The sequence below is a fragment of the Caretta caretta genome, chromosome 8 (assembly GCF_965140235.1).
Source record: "Caretta caretta isolate rCarCar2 chromosome 8, rCarCar1.hap1, whole genome shotgun sequence".
Lineage (NCBI taxonomy): Eukaryota > Metazoa > Chordata > Testudines > Cheloniidae > Caretta > Caretta caretta.
The window spans coordinates 38,790,047-38,812,871 of NC_134213.1; the positions used below are offsets into that span (position 1 = coordinate 38,790,047).

Sequence of the window (22,825 nt, forward strand, 5' to 3'; positions counted from 1 at the left end):
TGCGGTTATGTTTGCAAAAGGTTTTGACGATATGAAATGTATAAACCGTTTTACATTGAAAAATATCTTAGTAATTTTTAAAAAGAAAAGGAGTACTTGTGGCACCTTAGAGACTAACCAATTTATTTGAGCATGAGCTTTCGTGAGCTACAGCTCACTTCATCAGATGCATGCCGTGGAAACTGCAGCAGACTTTATATATACATAGAGAATATGAAACAATACCTCCTCCCACCCCACTGTCCTGCTGGTAACAGCTTATCTAAAGTGATCAACAGGTGGGCCATTTCCAGCACAAATCCAGGTTTTCTCACCCTCCACCCCCCCACACAAATTCACTCTCCTGCTGGTGCTAGCCCATCCAAAGTGACAACTCTTTACATAATCAAGTCGGGCTATTTCCTGCATAAATCCAGGTTTTCTCACATCCCCCCCCCACCCCCCTACACACACAAACTCACTCTCCTGCTGGTAATAGCTCATCTAAACTGACCACTCTCCAAGTTTAAATCCAAGTTAAACCAGAACATGGGGGGGGGGGGTAGGAAAAAACAAGAGGAAACAGGCTACCTTGCATAATGACTTAGCCACTCCCAGTCTCTATTTAAGCCTAAATTAATAGTATCCAATTTGCAAATGAATTCCAATTCAGCAGTTTCTCGCTGGAGTCTGGATTTGAAGTTTTTTTGTTTTAAGATAGCGACCTTCATGTCTGTGATTGCGTGACCAGAGAGATTGAAGTGTTCTCCGACTGGTTTATGAATGTTATAATTCTTGACATCTGATTTGTGTCCATTTATTCTTTTACGTAGAGACTGTCCAGTTTGACCAATGTACATGGCAGAGGGGCATTGCTGGCACATGATGGCATATATCACATTGGTGGATGTGCAGGTGAACGAGCCTCTGATAGTGTGGCTGATGTTATTAGGCCCTGTGATGGTGTCCCCTGAATAGATATGTGGGCACAATTGGCAACGGGCTTTGTTGCAAGGATAAGTTCCTGGGTTAGTGGTTCTGTTGTGTGGTATGTGGTTGTTGGTGAGTATTTGCTTCAGGTTGCGGGGCTGTCTGTAGGCAAGGACTGGCCTGTCTCCCAAGACTTGTGAGAGTGTTGGGTCATCCTTTAGGATAGGTTGTAGATCCTTAATAATGCGTTGGAGGGGTTTTAGTTGGGGGCTGAAGGTGACCGCTAGTGGTGTTCTGTTATTTTCTTTGTTAGGCCTGTCCTGTAGTAGGTAACTTCTGGGAACTCTTCTGGCTCTATCAATCTGTTTCTTTACTTCTGCAGGTGGGTATTGTAGTTGTAAGAAAGCTTGACAGAGATCTTGTAGGTGTTTGTCTCTGTCTGAGGGGTTGGAGCAAATGCGGTTGTATCGCAGAGCTTGGCTGTAGACGATGGATCCTGTGGTGTGGTCAGGGTGAAAGCTGGAGGTATGCAGGTAGGAATAGCGGTCAGTAGGTTTCCGGTATAGGGTGGTGTTTATGTGGCCATTGTTTATTAGCACTGTAGTGCCCAGGAAGTGGATCTCTTGTGTGGACTGGACCAGGCTGAGGTTGGTGGTGGGATGGAAATTGTTGAAATCATCAGTGGGGTGGGAGGAGGTATTGTTTCATATTCTCTATGTATATATAAAGTCTGCTGCAGTTTCCAGGGTATGCATCTGATGAAGTGAGCTGTAGCTCAGGAAAGCTCATGCTCAAATAAATTGGTTAGTCTCTAAGGCGCCACAAGTACTCCTTTTCTTTTTGCGAATACAGACTAACATGGCTGTTCCTCTGAAACCTGTCATTAGTAATTTTTAATGCAGACGCTTGGTGCCGCTGCTCACCACAAAGGCGAAGAAAAAACTGAGGCTCCAGACGATTCCATTACTCGCCGAGCAAGCGTCCCTCTGCCAAGCAGGGAAGTAGACCACAATAATGCGTAGCCCGGAATGTGAACTGCACTGTTCTGAAAGATCTTCAGGTGGAGCCGGGTTTTGGCAAAGATTCTTGCCCGTAAGCGCGACTAAGGGACGCTGACATATATTTAAAGAGAGAACAGGTATCTGTAGAAGAGATTCGGATACAAGGAAACGTGAGGATGAGAAATAGTGAGGAAGGCCTGACAAGGCAGGTTCTGTCTCTGATCCTTTTTCTCTGTGTGCCGGAGGTGAGAACTGAAACGCTTCGCTATGCTGTGACTGAAGAAACCGGAAGCGGGTCGTTCGTGGCGAATATTGCAAAGGATTTGGGGCTGGAAGCCGAAAAACTGTCCGCTCGGCAGGCCCGGATTATTTTTGAAGGGGAAAAACAGTATTTTCAGCTAGACCGCAGCACTGGGGATTTGTTTATACAAGAAAAAATAGATCGAGAGGAGCTCTGCGGGCAGATCGACCCCTGCCTGGTGGATTTTGAGATATCGCTGCAGAGTCCGCTACAGTCCTACGGAGCTGAAGTAGGCGTTTATGATATCAATGATCATTCCCCAGTGTTCTTAAATAATGGATTTATTCTAAAGATCTCGGAAAGTACTATGCCTGGAAATCGGTTTTTTACTGGAGAGTGCCCAGGATTTAGATGTGAGCAACAACAGTCTCCAGCATTACAGCATTAGCTCTAATGACTATATTCAGATTTATACTCGGGATCGCAGTGACGGCAGAAAGTACGCAGAGCTGGTGCTGGATAAACCCCTGGACCGGGAGAAGTCGGAGATTAGTTTCACACTCACAGCTATCGATGGTGGTTCCCCACCGCGGTCGGGTACAGCCCGAATTGGAGTTATGGTTCTGGATATAAACGACAATAATCCGGTATTTTCTCGGCTTCTTTATAAAGTCCAGATTTTGGAAAATAGACCTGAAGATTATTTGTTAGCTACAGTCTCTGCTACCGATTTAGACGAAGGAATTAATGGGGAAATATCCTATTCTATTATTCAAAATTCAGAGGAAAATCGCCAAACTTTTAAAATAAATCCCCTCACCGGGGAAATTCGACTCAAGCAGCCACTAGATTTTGAAGACAGAGAAAACTATGAGATAGACATACAGGGCATAGATGGCAGGGGTCTGTCTGCACACTGCAAAGTCCTGGTGGAATTGCTGGATATGAATGACAATGCTCCGGAGGTGACCATAACATCCCTCACCAGCCCTATCCCCGAGAACTCCCAGCCGGCGAGAGTGATGGCTCTGTTCAGTGTCAGGGACCGGGACTCCGGCGATAATGGGAAAACGGTCTGCTCCATAGAAGACTAGCTGCCTTTTACTGTCAGAAAAGTATCAAAAACTTCCTTCTCTCTGGTGACTGAAAGCTCACTGGATCGTGAGAGACTGTCGGAGTACAACATAACAATCACTGCTCAAGATTTGGGATCTCCCAGTCTCGCTACTGCTGTGACAATCACAGTGGAAATATCAGATATTAATGACAATTCTCCCATGTTTAATGAAGCGTCATATACTATGTATACAAGAGAAAACAACGGGCCAGGGATAAAGATTGGTAAAGTCAGTGCTATCGATTCTGACTCAGAGCAGAATGCCAAAGTGACATATTCTCTATTGCCTGCTGAGGTAGGTGGCCTTCCGCTTCTCTCTTATATCTCCATAAACTCGGAAAATGGGAATGTGTACGCTCTGAGATCCATGGATTATGAACAGATAAGAGAGTTCCAGGTCACAGTGAGAGCTGCAGATGGCGGGTCCCCTCCACTGAGTTCTGAAGTCATTATTCGAATTGTGATAATTGATGAAAATGACAACGCGCCCTTCATTTTATACCCTCTGCAGAACATCAGCTCCCCAGCTAATGACCTGGTTCCCAGATCGGCGGAGGCGGGTTACCTGGTGACGAAGGTGGTGGCTGTGGATGGGGATTTCGGTCAGAATTCTTGGCTTTCCTACCAGCTGCTCAAGGCCACAGACCCAAGTCTCTTCACTGTGGTTCCCAAAATGGTAAAATAAGGACCACTAGGCCATTAAATGAACGAGACAGCTTCAAGCAGAAACTTCTTATCCTGACTAAAGATAACGGAGAACCATCCCTATCAACCACAGCGACGCTAAATTTTCTTGTGGTGGATGGATTTTCAGACACATATATGCAGATTTTTGAGATACCCAACGAAGAAGAGAAGGACAGCACAATGACTACGTATTTAGTGATAGCGTTGGCTATGCTTTCATTCATTTTTTATATTTTCGAAAATATTATTTGTAATTATTAAGGGATGTAAAAGGCGAAATTTTAGTGAAAAATATAACTCGGCTTGTGACAATTTTTATGGCGCTAACGGCTCCCCCAGTAATTTAGTAGATGCCAGTGGAACCGGAATCCTATCCCAGCCTTGTCATTATGAAGTCTGTTTGACCAACGGATCGAGTAACAGCGAGTTTAAGTTTCTCAGACCAATAAACCCTAGTTTTCTTTCTCAGAATTCTGAAATAGACAAGGTCAGAGACAATGATTTTCTTAATAGTTCCCATGTGGGTAGTCAGATAGAATCAATGAGTCAGGACAGCATATCTGCTTGTGTTGATTAATATTTAATTTTCCAAACTTGCTTTGATGCTTGTTAGTAAGAGTTTAACAGAATTTTAAACAATTTGAGTGTACATAGTAATAATGTAGCCATATGTATCCCTACTATTCAATCTTCAGGCCCTTGCCTTGTGCTTTAATTATGAATATTCCTCTTCTCATAGAAATCCATTGATGATAATGATGGATAGCGATGTCCTTGTGTGTACAGATATTGTTTTAGATTACTGATTTTTGGTTAAATTTTCGAGAGCGACAGAAATGCCTAAGTATCAAAGGGGTAGCCGTGTTAGTCTGGATCTGTAAAAGCTGCAAAGAGTCCTGTGGCATCTTATAGACTAACAGACATATTGGAGCATAAGCTTTCCTGGGTGAATACCCACTTCGTCCGATGCACGAAGTGGGATTCACCCAGGAAAGCTTATGCTCCAATACGTCTGTTAGTCTACAAGGTGCCACAAGACTCTTTGCCAGAAATGCCTAAATCACTTTTGAAAATGGAACTTCGTCCTAAATCACTTAGTCACTTTTGAAAATTTTACCCTTTGTTGCGAAACTGTAGTATTGTGTGGGATGAAGAACATGTAACTCTCTCAGCTCCACTGAAATCTCAATAAAATTATCCCACTTTGAACTCTGCTTGATCAGGTTCATGAAATATAGTTAGGAGGTCACTTAGTTCCATGAATTAAAATGCAACATACGTGTAAAATTTTGTCACGTAGAAAAATTTGAGGCAAAATCCCGACTGATTTCTTTTAGGACTGGAATGTAGGGATCGCTATTAGCTGGAAAGACTTGAAGTGCCATTGCTTAGCTTATCCGCCGGCATTGTGGAAGTCATGGAACAACACTGTTCATAGAAAAGGAGTGGCACCTTAGAGACTAACCAATTTATTTGAGCATAAGCTTTCCTGAGCTACAGCTCACTTCATCGGATGCTGTAGCTCACGAAAGCTTATGCTCAAATAAATTGGTTAGTCTCTAAGGTGCCACAAGTACTCCTTTTTGCGAATACAGACTAACACGGCTGTTACTCTGAAAACTGTTATATATAGAGTACCTCAGATATAGAATGTATCGTATATATCTGGAGCAAAATTTTCCAGATGGGGCCTAAACACAGGCAAGCAAATGTATATTTAGGCACCCGAGTAAAAGTAGCCTTTTTCTTCTGGGCTTCCATTTTCTTCAATGGGAGTTGTAGGAACCTGTAACTTGGAAAGTTAGACCACACCTCTAAGGTTTAAACACTGATTTTGCAGACCGTTACCCTCGCCTTTAATTTCTCCATTGACGGTTGAGCTCACAACCACATTTGGAAACCCTTACAAATTTCCTCATATTATTTCGGTTAAAAACAAATCTGACCTTTAACATATGTTCTTCGATATGGGTCATACCCCTAACATGTCTATAGTCACACCAGAGGTATGACCCTTTCCAGGCTTAGCTGTGGTCTTCACAATTATTCACTTTTTACATGGTTCACCAAACCCTGTGGGAGACTTATCCTCCAGATGTTTCTGGCTAATATCATGGTCACTGTCCACCGGCATTTTTAGCACTGAAATGATGGCATATCATCCCAAGAGTCATATCTTGTGTGTGTGTTCATCTCTTGGTTAAACTTTGTAGTTGGTTACATCATTATTCACTCAAATTAACCGTCTCTGTGTTAAATTAGCACATATCAGGAATAAGATTAAGCGATTTGAAGTGAAATAGCTGGAGTGTATTGTGACTGCATGTTCTGTTCCCTAAACTCAATAAAATCTATATTTGCCCTGCTTCAAGTTAATAAGACCACTACTTCTCGCTCGCTGTTTGTTGCTTAATTATGCGGATGCTTCTACACGATATTTTTAGGGAATTATACATAGTTACCACTACTTCCCTGTTTTTTATTTTCTCTTTGCTCTGGACCTTTCTTGTTGGGGCTGCCGTTCCAACCTGTGTTCATTTTGTGCTTTCCTTTGAACGCTCCAATTGATGTTTAATAAAAACAAAACAAAACACAAAACCCCCCACAATGACCAAAAATGGATATCTGAAGTCTAAGCAGGGCTGAAAACCCTTACGGATGAAAATCCCGTGAATACTAACAGTATGGCACTTGCTCTATGTGAGTTCACATTATAAAGATGTGGACTGAGACTAAAGTTAATTCCTACTCTAACCAGATAGTTTTCGCTACGATGGCTAAGATCATCCCATTTAATACTCTAATTAGATTGTTCTTCTTACCATAACCACCTTATATTTATTTTTGCTTAATACCCAATTATTGATTTTTCTCCAGTTTATGAAGTTGTACTATGTACTCCAAAGTAGATAGGATTATGCTTAGTTGTATATTATTCACACATTTTAAAAAAATTTTATTTACTCTTCACTTTTTCCTCCACGTCTTTCTTGAATACTATCAGAACCAGAATGCACTATGTGTAGCTCACTCAAGGAGTACTCCTAGCCTGATAGTGAGCTATAAATAATTCTCTTGTGTATTCGATTATTTAAAGCGAGTCGTGACTCCCGATGGGCCACATACCCGTAGTTTATCTATAGGAATATGGAGTGGAACTCTATTAGGCACCAGATTCAATAGACTGACCATAGTGCATTAACCTGATCCTGCTACCCTGACTTCACACGACCATTCCTTCCATGGACTTTAAAGGGCCTGGTGGAGGCAGTTTGAGGACCCAGAGCACATGTGGATGTCATTGCTCAGCAGCACTGCGTCATTCACACAAGAAAGTGCACAATGAGATAAATGCTTCTTCAGTGGTGGCAGAGTATCACATTGTTTTCACTGAGTGTATTAGACGTTCTAATAATAATGCTGTAATCCGATAAATGTATGACGGGGGGGGGGGAATTTAGGCAACAAAAACAAAGTCATTTTAATTAAAGCATTTGTTCTGGTCTTTATAGTACCAAATGGTGACATATGTAGGAAATGGGGGACAGTAAAATGATTACTATAACTTCAGAAACTCATTTATTAAAATCATGTCAAGTGATGCCACTCAGAAAGGTTCAAATAATAATAATTGTATCTCCCTTCTTGGAATTTCATTTGAAATCAGTTGGAATACTAGAATCGTAGACATATAGGACTAGAAGCGACCTTGAAAAATCATGAAGGCCAACCCCCTGCACTGTGGCAGGACCAAGTAAACCTAGATCTAGACCAGGGGTGGGCAAACTTTTGCCACATCGGGGGAATAGCAATTGTATGGAGGGCCATGAATGCTTACAAAATTGGGGTTGGGGTGCGGGGGGGGTGTGGGATCTGGGGTGGGGCTGCGGTTTAGGAGTTTGGGGTGTAGAAGAGTGCTCTGGGCTGGGACCCAGGGGTTCAGAGCGTGGGAGGGGGATCAGGGGTGAGGCAAGGGTGCGGGAAGAGGTTCAGCTTCTGGCTGGGGGTAGGAGCTCTGGGATGGGGCTGTGGATGAGGTGTTTGGGGTGCAGGAGGGTGCTCTGGCCTGGGATCGAGGGGTTTGGAGAGCGGGAGGGGGATCAGTGCTGGGGCAGGGGGTTGGGGCATGAGGAGAGGCTCAGGGGTGTGGCCTCCAATCCAGTGCCCCCTGGAGTGGGGCTGAGCCATGGATCCAGCGCCATGGTGGAGCAGGCCACACCACACAGCTCGGCCCCTGACCCAGCTGGAGCACCTGAGTGGGACCGAGCCGGCTGGTGCGGCCCCCAACCCAGCTTCCCAGCCAGAGCACCGGAGTAGGGCCAAGCTGCATGGTGCAGCTCTAACCCGACCCTGTGCCCCGGACAGAGCGGGGTCGCACCAGGCAGCTCGGCCCCGGACCCAGCTTCACGGATGGAATGCCGGAGTGGGGCCGAGCTGCGTAGTGTGGCCCCGACCAAGCACCCCGGTCAGAGTGGGGATGAGCCACTTTTGGTGTGGCTTGGGCCAGCTTAAAAGGGCTTGCAGGCCGGATCCAGCCCATGGGCCATAATTTGCCCATCTCTGACCTAGACCATTCCTGATGAGTGTTTGTCCATCCTCTTCTTAAAAACCTCCAGTGACAGTATTCTACAACCTCCCTTGGAAGTCTGTCCAGGAGCATAACTACCCTTGTAGTTTTCCTAATATCTAAACTTAATCTGTCTTACTACAAATTAAGTCCATTACCTCTTGTCCTATCTTCAGTGGATATGGAGAACAATCGATCACAGTCCTCTTTATAAGAGCCAATAACATATTTGAAGACTGTTATCAGGACCCACCTCAGTCTTCTTTTCTCAACGTGCCCAGCTTCTTTAACCTTTCCTCATAGGTCAGGTTTTCTAAACCTTTTGTCATATTTGTTTCTTTCCACTGGACTCTCTCCAACTTGTCCACATCGCTCATAAAGTGTGAGGCCCAGAACTGGATGTAATACTCCAGCTGAGATCTCACCAGTACCAAGCAGAGCAGGACAGTTACCTCCCATGTCTTAGATACAACACACCTGCTATTACACACCATAATGATATTAGTTTTTTTTCCCCAGAAAGGCATCACAGTGTTGACTCATATCCAATTTGTGATCCACGAAAACCTCCAAATCCTTTTCAGCAGTTTTACCATCTAACCAGTTATTCCCATTTTGCAGTTGGGCCAGGTATAGCGCCCCCGTCCAGGGAAGTGAGCTGCAGCCTAACCAAGAATTAACAAAAGCTTCAAAATACATTTTGAATAATTTTTATTGATATATATATATATATATATATATATATATATATATATATATATATATATATATATATATATATATATACAGATTTAAGGACAATTTGTGATTTTATTTAAATGTAACAATTCACTCTCTCCAAAAGAAAAGTGCAATGCCAGCAAGTTTGAAGAATGTAATGCAGAATGAGTCTCTTGGTATAGCTAATAGTGCCTCAAGAAGTTGCCTTGTTAACATGGCATTTTACATCCCTACTTTTGTAAGGGCCTTGATGTGGTAACCACTGCTTGGTGAGGCAGTGTCAGGATTGTAGCAATTAAGCCCAAGCTACATGGAGGATGCAGGGGCTGGGAATGGGGCATGCAGCCTGTGCCTCCCCAGCCTTCTCCTCCTTGAGGCAGGCCCCATGCTGGTTCATGAACGGCTGCCCAGGCCCAAGCCTGCCTGATGCTATGCCCTCAGCGCGGACCCAGGTAGCAGTGGCAGCGGTGGTGGCTCCAGCTCCAGGGTCCCACTGCTGCTTCTTCTTTACTAAAAATAAGGTAAGTTTTTAACAGCTATTAAATTATACATTGTGCAGGAGTGGAAATGACTACTTTGTGATTTGTTCCTCACCTGTCCAAAAAGTCACCCTGAGTGACACAGCACAAATCTGTGCCATTGTCCTCGAGTGGCGCATTTGATTTTTCCTTCCTAAAGGAGGTACTTTGCATTTGTCTTTATTGAATTTGATTTTGTTGATTTCAGAACAATTCTCCATTTTTTTCACTGTCCTTTAGAATTCTAATCCTGTCCTTCAAAGTGCTTGCAATCCTTCCCATCTTGGTGTCATCCATATTTTTAAGGAAGTTAAGTGTATTTTTAAGGAAGTTACATTTTAGCTGACATCAGAGCTCCAAAAACAGCAACACTGACAGCAGTAACAATACTTCACAGCACTAACAACACTGGGAAGGACAAACTGGCTCCAAAAGCAATTTTCCAGACATACTATAAAGGCTATTTTATTTTACTGTTTGTTTAATGCAGGCAACTGAGCCATATGGAGTACAAGATAACCTCTTCCCCACAGATTTTACAGTCGAAGAAACAGTGACCAGACCTTTAGATATTCTGGGAAGCCTCAAGTCACATTAATATCGAGGAGAATTTTGGCTGCTTTGCACCTCTGAATTTTCGGATTAGGCACTATTTGAAAAAAATAGACTAAAATGCATATTAAATATTCAGTATGTCTATTCTTGCTTTCCGTATTAGTATGTTTTCTAAATAGATTTACGTTTTATAAAAAAAAGTTTATTAATTCAGGATATCTAAAAAGAAAACAATACAATAGCCATTCTGTAAAGGAGATAGAACCACCATAGAACAGATTTTCCAACCGGTTTTATGGCCAGGAAGACCTCATTCAGGCGCATGGTGGCGCTGTTGACTAAGAAGGGGAAAGATTACAACAGGCGATCCTGGAGTCATAAGGCTAGAACGTAACAGGACCAGAATGCAGGAGCAGAGATACGGGTGCTTCGCCTGGTATCGCTGAGAAAAACAAAATTATAAAGGCGTTGAATTAACTGAATCCGTAGAAAGGAAATATACAAGCTAAAGTAAATATTTCGGAAATCAGAATTCTGCAATGAATTTCCACTAGTGTCGTTATTTCCCGATCGATGTCTGTGTGTTCTTTCCTATTAAGAATGGCGGATAAGAAGAGGAGAACAACAATCAAAAGGCAAGTCGCTTCTCTCATTCTATTTCTTTGCGTGTGGGCCCTCGAATGCGAGACGGTTCGCTATTCTGTGCCTGAGGAAATGGAAAGCGGGTCCTTTGTGGCTAATGTAGCAAAGGATCTAGGGCTAGACCCGAAGAGACTGTCTGCTCGCAGGGCCCGTGTGGTTTCCGAAGGCAGCCGCCAGCATTTCCAGCTAAACAGCAACACCGGGGACTTGTTTATTAAAGAGAAAGTGGACAGAGAGGAATTATGCGGGGAAGCGGAGCCCTGCATGGTGCAATTTGAAATAATCCTGCAAAATCCCTTACAAGCCTATCCCGCTGAGATAAGAGTTTATGATATAAACGATCATTCTCCAGTATTCTCAGACAAGGAATTTATTTTAAAAATCCTGGAAACGTCTGACCCTGGGTCTCGATTTCCCTTGGAAAATGCCCAGGATTTAGATGTGGGAAACAACAGCCTCCGGAACTACAGCATTAGCGATAATAATGACTACTTCCATATTTATACGCGGGTTCGGAGTGACGGCAGGAAATTCGCAGAGCTGGTGCTGGATAAACCACTGGACCGCGAGGAGCAGCCGGAGGTGAGTCTAGTGCTCACGGCCGTGGATGGCGGCTCCCCCCCGAGGTCAGGCACAGCACAAATCCGTGTCATTGTCCTCGATGCCAACGACAATCCCCCTGTGTTCTCTCAAACCACTTACAAAGCTCGAGTTCTGGAAAACAGCTCCAAAGATTATCTGGTTGTCACTGTTTCTGCTACTGATTTAGACGAGGGAAATTATGGGGAAATATCCTATTTTTTTAGCCAGAAATCCAAAGAAAACAGTAAAACCTTTCATATAAACCCAGTGACAGGGGAACTTCGACTCACAGGCCAATTGGATTTTGAAACGATTGAAACATATGAGCTAGATGTTCAGGCCACAGATGGCGGGGGGCTGTTTTCCCACTCCAAAGTGCTTGTGGAGGTGCTGGATGTGAATGACAATCCCCCGGAAGTTAAAGTAATGTCCCTCACCAGCCCCATACCTGAGGACTCCTCGCCTGTAACAGTGGTGGCGCTGTTCAGCGTCAGAGACCGGGACTCTGGGGACAACGGGAGAACAGTCTGCTGCATAGAAGATGATCTTCCATTTTCTTTGAAAACAACTTTCAAAAATTCCTACTCTCTAGTGACTGAATATGTGCTTGACCGAGAGAAAGTATCGGAGTATAACATCACCATCACAGCCAGAGATTTGGGAACTCCCAGACTCTCCACTGAGGAGAGAATCGTCGTGAAAATATCAGACATTAATGACAATTCCCCAGAGTTCAGTCAAACATCATACACTATGTATGACCGAGAAAACAACGGCCCAGCCGTCTTGATAGGGAAGGTCAGTGCTTTTGATTCGGACTCAGAGCAGAATGCCAAAGTGACATACTCTCTATTGCCTGCCGAGGTAGGTGGCCTTCCGCTTCTCTCCTATATCTCCATAAACTCGGAAAATGGGAATGTGTACGCTCTGCGATCCATGGATTATGAACAGATAAAAGAGTTCCAGGTCACTGTGAGAGCTGCAGATGGCGGGTCCCCTCCACTGAGCTCTGAAGTCATTATCCGAGTTGTGATAACTGATGAAAATGACAACGCGCCCTTCATTTTATACCCTCTGCAGAACAGCAGCGCCCCAGCTAATGACCTAGTTCCCAGATCGGCGGAGGCGGGTTACCTGGTGACGAAGGTGGTGGCTGTGGATGGGGATTCCGGTCAGAATTCTTGGCTTTCCTATCACTTGTTGAAGGCCACTGACCCAGGTCTCTTCACTGTGGCTTCCCAAAATGGTGAAATAAGAACCACGAGGCTAATAACAGACCGAGATACGATGAAGCAAAAACTCATTGTGCTTGTTAGAGACAGCGGAGAATTGCCCCTTTCTTCATCTGCAACTCTGAACATAGCTCTAGTGGAAGGCTTCTCGGACGCATACATGCAGTTTACAGATGTAGCTGTGGAAGAGGAAGAGAATGGCACATTAACTGTGTACTTAATAATTTCCTTGTGCTTAGTATCGTTTTGTTTTTTTATTTCAGTGATAATATTTATAATTATCAAGCTTTATAGAAGAAGGAATTATGGAGAAAAATACATGTCTGCTTCTGGCAATTGTTGTGGTGACAGCAACTTCCAGAATAATTTGGTAGATATAACGGGTAACGGAACTCTGTCTCACAGTTATCGTTATGAAGTCTGCTTAACATCTGGATCAGGAAACAGTGAATTCAGATTCCTCAGACCCATTATCTCCTCTCTTCCACCTCAGCATGGCAATGCTGGAACGGACTCTGGAAAAGAACAGGATCTTCTTACTAACTTTAATCTGACCATGGATATGAAATCAGCGAACCAGGTAAAATTAACTTCTCATTCTCTATAGTTTTTTTCTTATTTTTTTTATTATTGATTTAACATATGCCCACATTTAACCATATTTAAAGAAAACATCATAAATATTTCACAATTATTCAGAATGCTACTTTTATGTTCTATTGGTTCTTGCAAATGAGTTTAGTGTTGATCTGTATATATTTAATGTTTCGTAGTCTGTGTTTTGATTTAGAAACGTTTGGAATATTAGATATCTTCAGAGACAAGTACCGGATAGTATTAATATACTATTGGTCCATTGAGTATGCACGTTATAAGGAAATGATTAACCTCCTAATCTCTTTTGGGGAAATATTGTCCGAGTTGTCCACCTCTCCTCGTTTGGGGAAATATTCTTGAATATTCTAGTAGGGATAACTGGTTTTTGTCTTTGATCAAAGACTCCTGGTGTCATTAAAGAAACAGACTTTGTCAGAAGCGCGGTTTAACAGGGAATTGTAAATGATAAATTAATGCATCCAGCTATTTTCCCATTGTTATTGTTACTGTCACCCAGGACCGAATTAAGGCAAAGGAGGCCCTAGGTATACTCTATGAGGGCCCCATAACACCACTCCCACACTGTGACCCCACCCACATGGGAAGGCTCTATCCTCCTTCTGCTGGGATGAGCTTGTCTTTCGGGCTAGCTGCTGTCTCAGGAGTCAGTTGCACTCATTTTATCTTTCTAGAGTTTTCCTTGCATACATGAGAGCTGGACATATCTTTAAATGAAAGTCGAGACTCTGATCTAATGACGTGACTCTAAGAGCTAGGGCCCTAGGAGTCTCTGCTGTTACTCGAATTATGTCATGTAGCCAACCTTAACTTTGTCATATTGCTTTATTCTGTAATGGAAATATCTTGATGCATACTATTCACTTTATATATATTGTGGATTGACTTTATATATACAGTGGATGTATAGTGCATTTGTCGAAAACATATTGAAAGCTGTAGAGTCTCAGGTTATATTGAATCATCAGAATTCTATCTGGTTTTTAACTGATGTGTTAGTACAGCAGAAGACTATTTTAATGAATAGAAATTGAGCAACTGATCTACTTGGTGTTGTGAAATTAATTGATGGTGTTGTGTCCTGTGGTATAGAACTTGCAAGTTTGTATTTACACTATATTTTGCAGTGTTTTATATATTTTTGTAATAAATAATGTAACTTAAATTAATATTAAGGATTATTAGAAATAGATTCCTAGAGTCAGAAATTGAATTTTAAAATCTTTCATTATGTTGTTATCTTGGCCTTTGCAGGTAGTTTTGCAATTTATTTCTGGTTTGATAACACTAGGTGATGAAAGATTATATGGCAGATTTCCAGACTTTTTCTTCTTTTGCTATTGTAGAATGTTTCTAAAATGTGTGTGTGTGTGAGTTGGATTCAATTGACATTCACTTACAACCTACCTTAACTCTTGCTTTAACATATTTTTTATTTTGGAATTTTCTGCTCTAGAAAGGTTTAAAATCAGGTTGGCATATAAAAGCCATAAGAGTGGGGACCTGTTCTGACTCATCTTTAGAAATCCACTGAAGTAGGGCTGCTGTCCTAAATATGTTAGCAAGTTGATAGGAAGCTTATGTTTTGAGGAGATTTATACATGACACAGAGTAGAGGATGAATGGGTGTGAGGATGAACGAGGGGGAGACATTATTCAAAGGGAAATCATTAAACATTTCACATTATATATATAGAAAATGTTAAGCGTTTACAGTTTTAAAAACAGTGAAAAGACCATTTTTGCCAGTCCACCTTTATGCTTTCTATGACCCGTGGGTGTTTCCCATGACCCAATCCCATATCTGTCATAACCCACTGCACTCCCATTTCTTTCATGGTCCTCTGAATTCTTTTTCTGTGATTACCTTCCTGACCCTACCTCCTGTCCCTTGTCCCCTTTCCATTCCCCCTATCATGTTTGCAGAAGGTTATGATTTGCTGGTTATGATTATGCTATCTGTATGCATGTATCATTTTTGTATTAAAAGTTATAAGTATTAGCTTTATACCTGGATTTCAAATGTTTGCCCCTGGGGTAACACCCATGAAGTAATTAGCCAGCATATCTTGGAGGGACTATTCAAATTGAGTGGCCCATCGAAAGAACATTTAACTGACAATGGACCATGGGAGATGCCCATCTACACTTAATGGAATTTCCTGCTGTGACTAGGCAAAATGCATGGACATGTGACTTGCCCGTGTAACTCCAAACTCCATCTTGTTGCTGTGATTTTCCACAATAAAAACAATGGAATGCCCTCCACATGGCAAAAGCTATAAAAGGCCCTGGAAACACCTCCATTTGGTTTTCAGTCCTGCTTCTTACCTCTGGAGGAACTTTGCTACAAACTGAAGCTCTGAATGACTCATCCAAATTGTGGATGTACTCCAGAGACTTGACTTAAGCCAGCAGTTTATTCCATCACTGCTACAAGCCTGAACCAAGAACTTTGCCATTACTGGATATAATCGATTCCTTTAACCAATTTTAACTCTCATCTTTCTTTCTTTCTTTCTTTCTTTCTTTCTTTCTTTCTTTCTTTCTTTCTTTCTTTCTTTCTTTCTTTCTTTCTTTCTTTCTTTTTACAAATAAACCTTTAGATTTTAGATACTAAAGGATTGGCATCAGCATGATTTTTGGGTAAGATCTAAGTTATATATTGACCTGGGTGTATGGCTGGTCCTTTGGGATCAGAAGAACTTATTATTTGATGAAATGGGTTGTAAAGAACCACTCATCTCTGAATCCAGTGTTTTTGGTGGTGATATAAGAACTAGAATGCCTGAGGAAACTGCCTTTATGTTTTCTTGTTAGCCAGTATGGTGAAACAGGAATTTACTTTTGTGGCTGGTTTGGTATATCTTATAAAAGAATAACCATAAATTCTGGGTTGTGTTTGCCCTATTTCTTAGCGGTTCATCCTGAGTTTCGATGAATTTCTTCCCCATTAATGAGTTTCCTCTTGTAATGTTGAGCAGAGAATTTTCTTTTATTTCCATCCTTGGAGAAGGGAAATTCATGAACTTGTTCGGGTCCATGTTCCATGAGAATTTGCCGCACACTGTCATCACATCTGGGCCATAAAGCTGGGTCCCCATACTGTAACTTGTTTGTAACTTCCTCATCCTTTCTTCCTTCTACTTAATTTACTTCAATTCCTGCATGTGTCTCTGAAGGTGAATAAATTTTCTCCACTTCCATATCAGTCTGATGCTGTGAGCTGCCTCCAGCTAGAAGTAAGTTTCCATCATCTTGAGTTTCCAAACTGCTTTTTTAAGGATGTGAGCTACCATCATCTTGAGGTAATATCCCTTCGTCTTGATGTTCCAAACTGCTTCCATGCGGATGTGAGCTAACCTCCTCTCCAAGTAAAATTCCTTCATCTGGATGCTTCCATGTTTATTTGGATTAAAGAGAGGATATTGCAGGAAGGATCCCTGCTGTTTTGCTTGGTCATTTTCCTTCTCAGCCTTTCGTTTATGATACTCAGCTCCTGAGGGTTTTCTTTTTCCTCTTTCTGCCATGGGGTATTTGAATATTGTTATGTACTGTGCTACTGACTGCAAGCATTATAGCATTAAGGATGGCTGACGCACCCACCACATGGTTGGCGATTTAAACCACATTGCAGCCATCCCAACACGTCTTTTCACTGCTTAAAGGTTCAGTGATTAGTAACATACACTCACTTACCTATTAAAACAGTTAGTTACAGTGTTTACACGGAAACAAAATTACCTTTTTCGACATTATAACCCGACACCGGTTGTTTGGAAAGTAATCCCCTTCCTCATGGTTGCCCGCTTGGAGTGTGATGTCATCACTTTCGTAGTCTATTAAGCGTTAACACTGTTACTTTTCTTTTATGGACCTTATTTATTACATGTGAACCAGTTATAACAAAGAAAAGTTCATAATTATACTGCCTGATAATAACGCTATGGTTTAATAAAGCTTAAAGATACTCACATTTTGGATTTATAATGCTGAAAGACGTTATTCTTTATTCTTTGGCACCAAGAAACACAATTTTCCACAGTATTTGTTTGATTCTTAACCATTTACCTGCGATGTGTGTTAAAATGTATGACATGTATCAATGTCAGACATGTATCAACTCGTGATATCTCTGCTTTACATGAATTTCCGGCTATTTGACCTTGATGTATATTCGAGTTAGGTGTCACTAGCATTGCAGCTCTTGCCGCTGGTGGATGTGTTTCACTGTGGCTGAGTTATTGCTTATCAAATTGCAGAGTGGGTCATCTTGACCCTATGTCGCAAATTGAAAAAAAATTTGCTAAAATATTATTTATTTTTGCAGTAAATAAAATATTTGACGTATTAATAAATCCTCAGAAATGTAGAGAAATGAATTATAGGCACACGGGAATTGAAATAATGACATCTTCATTATTTTATTTACTTCCGGTTATTACGCCTGGTGGCACTGCTGCCCAAGAAGGCATAGAAAGAAAACAGTGGCACTGGGGAGTCCATTGCTCAAGGAGACTGCAGACAAGCAGGAGAATTGACGTGATCAGTGTGGTGCAAGAGAGGTGATCATAGCACTGGGGAAGAAGCGCAGAACAATCCATTTTAGCAAAAGAAGGAAACCATTCACAAGCCCAGCTACTGCTGATGGATGTATGACGACAGTTTGGAAAGTAACAGCCTTCACTGAAGGGAGTTTATTGTCTGTATGACGAAAAAAGTGGGCTGCTCGGGAGAAACGGGCGTTGAAAAGGCAAGTCCTGTGTCTGGTTCTTTATCTTTGTGTGTCGTGGCAGAATCGGAAATGATTCGGTATTCTGTGTCTGAATAAATTGAAATTGGGTCTATTGTCACTAATATTGCAAAGGACATAGGACTTAAAATAGGAAAACTGTCTACTCAGAAGGCCCTGATTGTTTGTGAAGGAACAAACAGTATTTTGAAATCAACCGTGACACCGGCGATTTGTTTATCAAAGAGACAGTGGACCGAGAGGAGCTGTGCGGGCAAATCGACCCATGCACAGTAAATTTGGAAATATTATTGGAAAATCCATTGCAAATGTACCCAGCTGAAGTGAGGGTTTATGATATAAATGATCATGTGTTTGTTTGTTTGTTTGTTTGTTTTTGTTTGTTTTAAAGGAACAATTTTTAAAAATCCTGGAAACATCTGCCCCTGGATCTTGGTTTCCACTGCAAAACACCCAGGATTTAGACGTAGGAAATGACAGTATCCAGAACTACAGCTTTATCTTTAATGCCCATTTTCACTTGTATGAACATGGTGATGGCACTGGCAGAAATATGCAGAGCTGGTGCTGGATAAAGCATTGGATAGAGAGCATCAGCCGGAGGTGAGTCTGTTGCTCATGGCTGTAGATGATGGTTCCCCTCTGAGGTCTGGTACTGCACAAATCCCTGTCATTGGTCCGGATGCCAATGACTTCTGCAGAAAAGGAGGGTACCCAGAAGTCACCTACTACAGGACAGGCCCAACAAAGAAAGCCACTAGCCGTCAACTACAGCCCCCAACTAGAACCTCTCCAGCGCATCACCAAGGATGTACAACCTATCCTGAAGGACGATCCCTCACTCTCACAGACCTTGGGAGACAGGCCAGTCCTCACTTACAGACAGCCCTGCAACCTGAAGCAAATACTCACCAGCAACTACACACCACACAACAGAAACACTTGCCCAGGAATCAATCCCTGCAACAAACCCCGTTGCCATCTCTGTCCGCATATCTATTCAAGGGACACCATCATAGGACCTAACCACATCAGCCGCACCATCAGGAGCTCATTCACCTGCACATCTACCAATGTGATATATGCCATCATGTGCCAGCAATGCCCCTCTGCTATGTACATTGGCCAAACCAGACAGTCTCTACACAAAAGAACAAATGGACACAAATCAGGCGTCAAGAATTATAGCATTCAAAAACCAGTAGGAGAACACTTCAATCTCCCTGGACACTCAATAACAGACTTAGAAGTGGCAATTCTTCAACAAAAAAGCTTCAAAAACAGACTCCAATGAGAAACGGCAGAACTGGAATTAATTTGCAAATGGACACCATCAAATTAGGCCTGAATAAAGACTGGGTGTGGATGAGTCACTACAAAAACTAATTTCCCCCCTCCTGATACTCACACCTTCTTGTCAACTGTTTGAAATGGGCCACCTTGATTACATTGAACTCATTAGCACTACAAAAGTGATTTTTCCTCCCTTCTTGTCAACTGTTGAGAATAGCCCACTTCCACCTTAGTTGAATTGGCTCATTAGCACTGACCCCCCCACTTGGTAAGGCAACTCCCATCTTTTCATATGCTGTGTATTTATACCTCTCTACTATATTTTCCACTCCATGCATCTGATGAAGTGGGTTTTAACCCATGAAAGCTTGTGCCCAAATAAATTTGTTAGTCTCTAAGGTGCCACAAGGACTCCTCATTGTTTTTGCTGATACAGACTAACACAGCTACCACTCTGAAACCAGTGATGAGAAGGTGGATATGAGTCAGCAGTGTGCCCTTGTTGCCAAGAAGACTAATGGCATATTGGGCTGTATTAGTAGGAGCATTGCCACCAGATCAGGGAAGTGATTATTCCCCTCTATTTGGCACTGGTGAGGCCACATCTGGAGTATTGCATCCAGTTTTGGGCCCCCCCACTACAGAAAGGATGTGAACAAATTGGAGAGAGTCCAGCACAGGGCAACGAAAAAGATCAGGGGGCTGGGGCACATGGCTTACGAGGAGAGGCTGAGGGAACTGGGCTTGTTTAGTCTGCAGAAGAGAAGAGTGAGGGGGGGATTTGATAGGAGCCTTCAACTACCTGAAGGAGAGTTCCAAAGAGGATGTTTGAGTTCCAAAGAGGATGTCGGCTGTTCTCAGTGGTGGCGGATGACAGAACAAGGAGCAATGGTCTCAAATTACAGTGCGGGAGGTCTAGGTTGGATATTAGGAAACACTATTTCACTAGGAGCTTGGTGAAGCACTGGAATGGGTTACCTAGGGAGGTGGTGGAATCTCCATCCTTACAGGTTTTTAGCCCGGCTTATCAAAGCCCTGTCTGGGCTGATTCAGTTGGTGTCAGTTCTGCTTTGAGCAGGGGATTGGATGATATGACCTCCTGAGATCTCTTCCAACCCTAATCTTCTATGATTCTATGACAATCCCCCTGTGTTCTCTTGGGCCACTTACAAAGCTCAAGTTCTGGAAACAGCGCCAAAGATTATCTGGTTGTCACAGTTCCTGCTACTGATTTAGATGAGGGAAATTATGGGGAAATATCCTACTATTTTAATGAGAAATCTGAAGAAAATATCAAATATTTTCATATAAACCCAAAGTCAGGAGAAATTTGACTCCAAGGGGAACTGGATTTTGAAGTGATTGAAACATATAAGTTAAATGTTCAGGCCACAGATGGCAGAGGGTGTTTTTCCCACTCTAAAATCCTTGTGAAGGTTGTGGATGTTAATGACAGTGCCCCAGAAATGAGTGTAACATCCCTCACCAGCCCCATACCTGAGGACTCCTCTCTGGAGACTATAGTGGCCATTTAAATTATCAGAGGCTGTGACTCTAAGGACAATCAGAGAACACTGTCCACCATCCAAGATAATCTTCCTTTTGGCCTGAAGCCAATGTTCCAGAATTACCACGCTTTAGTGATCAAAGGCAGACTGGAAAGAGAGGGGAAAAAAATCATCCTACAATTTATTTGCAGTGGATTTCGGTTCTCCCAGTCTAAGTACCAAGAAGACTGTAACCATGGAATTGTCCAATATTAATGATAACCCCCCAATATTCAATCAAACATGCAATGTTATGTATATCAAAGAAAACGACAACCCAGCTGTACTGATAGGAAGAGTAAATACCACTGATATGGATTCAGAGCAGAATGCCAAACTGACATACTCACGAGTGTCGAGTGAAATAGGTGACTTTATTTCCTTTATTTTCTTTTCTTTCCGGAAGATGGGACTGTGTACGTTCTGTGATCCATGGATTATGAACAGATAAAAGAGTTCCAGGTCACTGTGAGAGCTGCAGATGGCAGGTCCCCTCTACTAAGCGCTGAAGTCATTGTCCGAGTTGTGATAAATGATGAAAATGACAATGCCCTACCCTCTGCAGAGCAGCAGCTCCCCAGCTAATGACGTGGTTCCCAGATCAGCGGAAGGGGGTTACCTGATGACTAAGGTGGTGGTTGTGGATGGAGATTCTGGTCAGAATTCTTGGCTTTCCTACCAGCCGCTGAAGGCCACAGACCCACGTCCTTTCACTGTGAATTCCAAAAATGGTGAAATAAGAACCATGAGGCTAATAGTAGACTGAGATTCAATAAAACAAAAAGTAATTGTGCTTGTTAGAGACAGCGGAGAATCCCCACTTTCCTCATCAACAACAGTAAATATACTTCTAGTGGATGGATTTTCAGACCCTTATAGGCAATTTGTTGATTCATCTAAGGAAGCAGAAGATGAGCAGGACTGAACATTGACTGTGTTCTTAGTACTTTCCTTGTGTTTATTTTCTTTTCTTTTTCTGGTTTCAGGAATAATATTTTAGATGCAAGTCACATTTACTAAATGTACAACAAGAATCTGTATTACTTCTGTATGAAATTTGGAATTACTGTATGTGGTAATTAAAACACACTTTGCAGTCCACACTGTCTCTCTGAGGCTCCTTACTCTAGTAATCGTTTTTAAGAGACAATGGAAGGTCGTTTGATTTTCTGTTTTTAAGTTTCTTTATGTTCTTTATGGTGAGAGATAAATATTCATTCATTTCTGAATGTGTGAGCAAGGAATATGTTTTCAATTGCCAGTGGTTATTTATTAGACCTGGGGATTCAGCAATATGTTTCACACCCTTCCACTTAGTTTTATGAGGCCTTAAAATAATTTTCCAAGAAGTATTCACTTCCAATTTGATATTCAGAATTGTTAAACCAATTTTGTAGATAGGTCAGATGTCTTTCCATTTGCTTAGTTTATATGTGTAAGAAATTGCTGGTACATGTGGCTTGTTCCATTTCACTTAAATCTTTTAATTTCTAAGCACTTCTAGACAATAACATTTCCCAATTCTGAACTTGCAATGGGCATAGAGTAGATTTTATAATTTTGATCTAATAGTCTACTTTTTTTAAAAAAAGAGGGTACACCTTGTTGCCTGATCTTTTGATTAGGTATTCTTACAGTCATGATCTGGCAGGTTTCAGATGTTTCTAGATCAACCACAAAATTTTAGAATTGGTACAAGGAGGAGGACCCGGGTGTGTGCAGGAGAGACACTCACACTTATGAAACACCCTTTGAAACTGTAATATTTTTATTAGCATTAGCAATATGACAAACACTACAATCCAGCAAAGTAGACTGAGATAATATAAAACAACTAGCATTAAGT

At 42.0% G+C, this 22,825-nt stretch overlaps 3 protein-coding genes and 1 pseudogene across 5 annotated transcripts in view; all 4 read left to right on the plus strand.

Moving 5' to 3' along the window:
• LOC142072981 (protocadherin beta-15-like) overlaps positions 1-4,862 on the plus strand; it is a 34,413-nt gene extending 29,551 nt beyond the window's left edge. The window contains 3 exon segments of the mRNA XM_075131412.1: positions 3,780-3,930; positions 3,933-4,174; positions 4,176-4,862. Coding sequence (XP_074987513.1) covers positions 3,780-3,930; positions 3,933-4,174; positions 4,176-4,532 — 750 coding nt within the window. The 3' untranslated portion in view covers positions 4,533-4,862.
• The window catches only part of LOC125641569 (protocadherin gamma-C5), a 426,447-nt gene that overhangs the window by 35,102 nt on the left and 368,520 nt on the right, over positions 1-22,825 (plus strand). The window contains exon 1 of one of the 3 annotated variants that reach the window (XM_075131413.1): positions 10,712-13,351. The exons of the other annotated variants lie outside the window; for them this stretch is intronic. Within the exon in view, the coding sequence (XP_074987514.1) occupies positions 10,889-13,351 (2,463 nt within the window). The 5' untranslated portion in view covers positions 10,712-10,888. Of the gene's footprint in view, positions 1-10,711; positions 13,352-22,825 lie in introns of those variants that run through there. 3 annotated transcript variants of the gene reach the window in all.
• Positions 2,087-3,773, plus strand: LOC125641571 (protocadherin beta-1-like). Its single transcript, XM_075131937.1, has 2 exons — positions 2,087-2,424; positions 2,504-3,773. The coding sequence occupies exons 1-2, from the start codon at positions 2,087-2,089 to the stop codon at positions 3,243-3,245; spliced, it is 1,080 nt and encodes a 359-aa protein (XP_074988038.1). The 3' UTR covers positions 3,246-3,773.
• On the plus strand, positions 18,095-21,988 carry LOC125641973 (protocadherin beta-1-like; annotated as a pseudogene).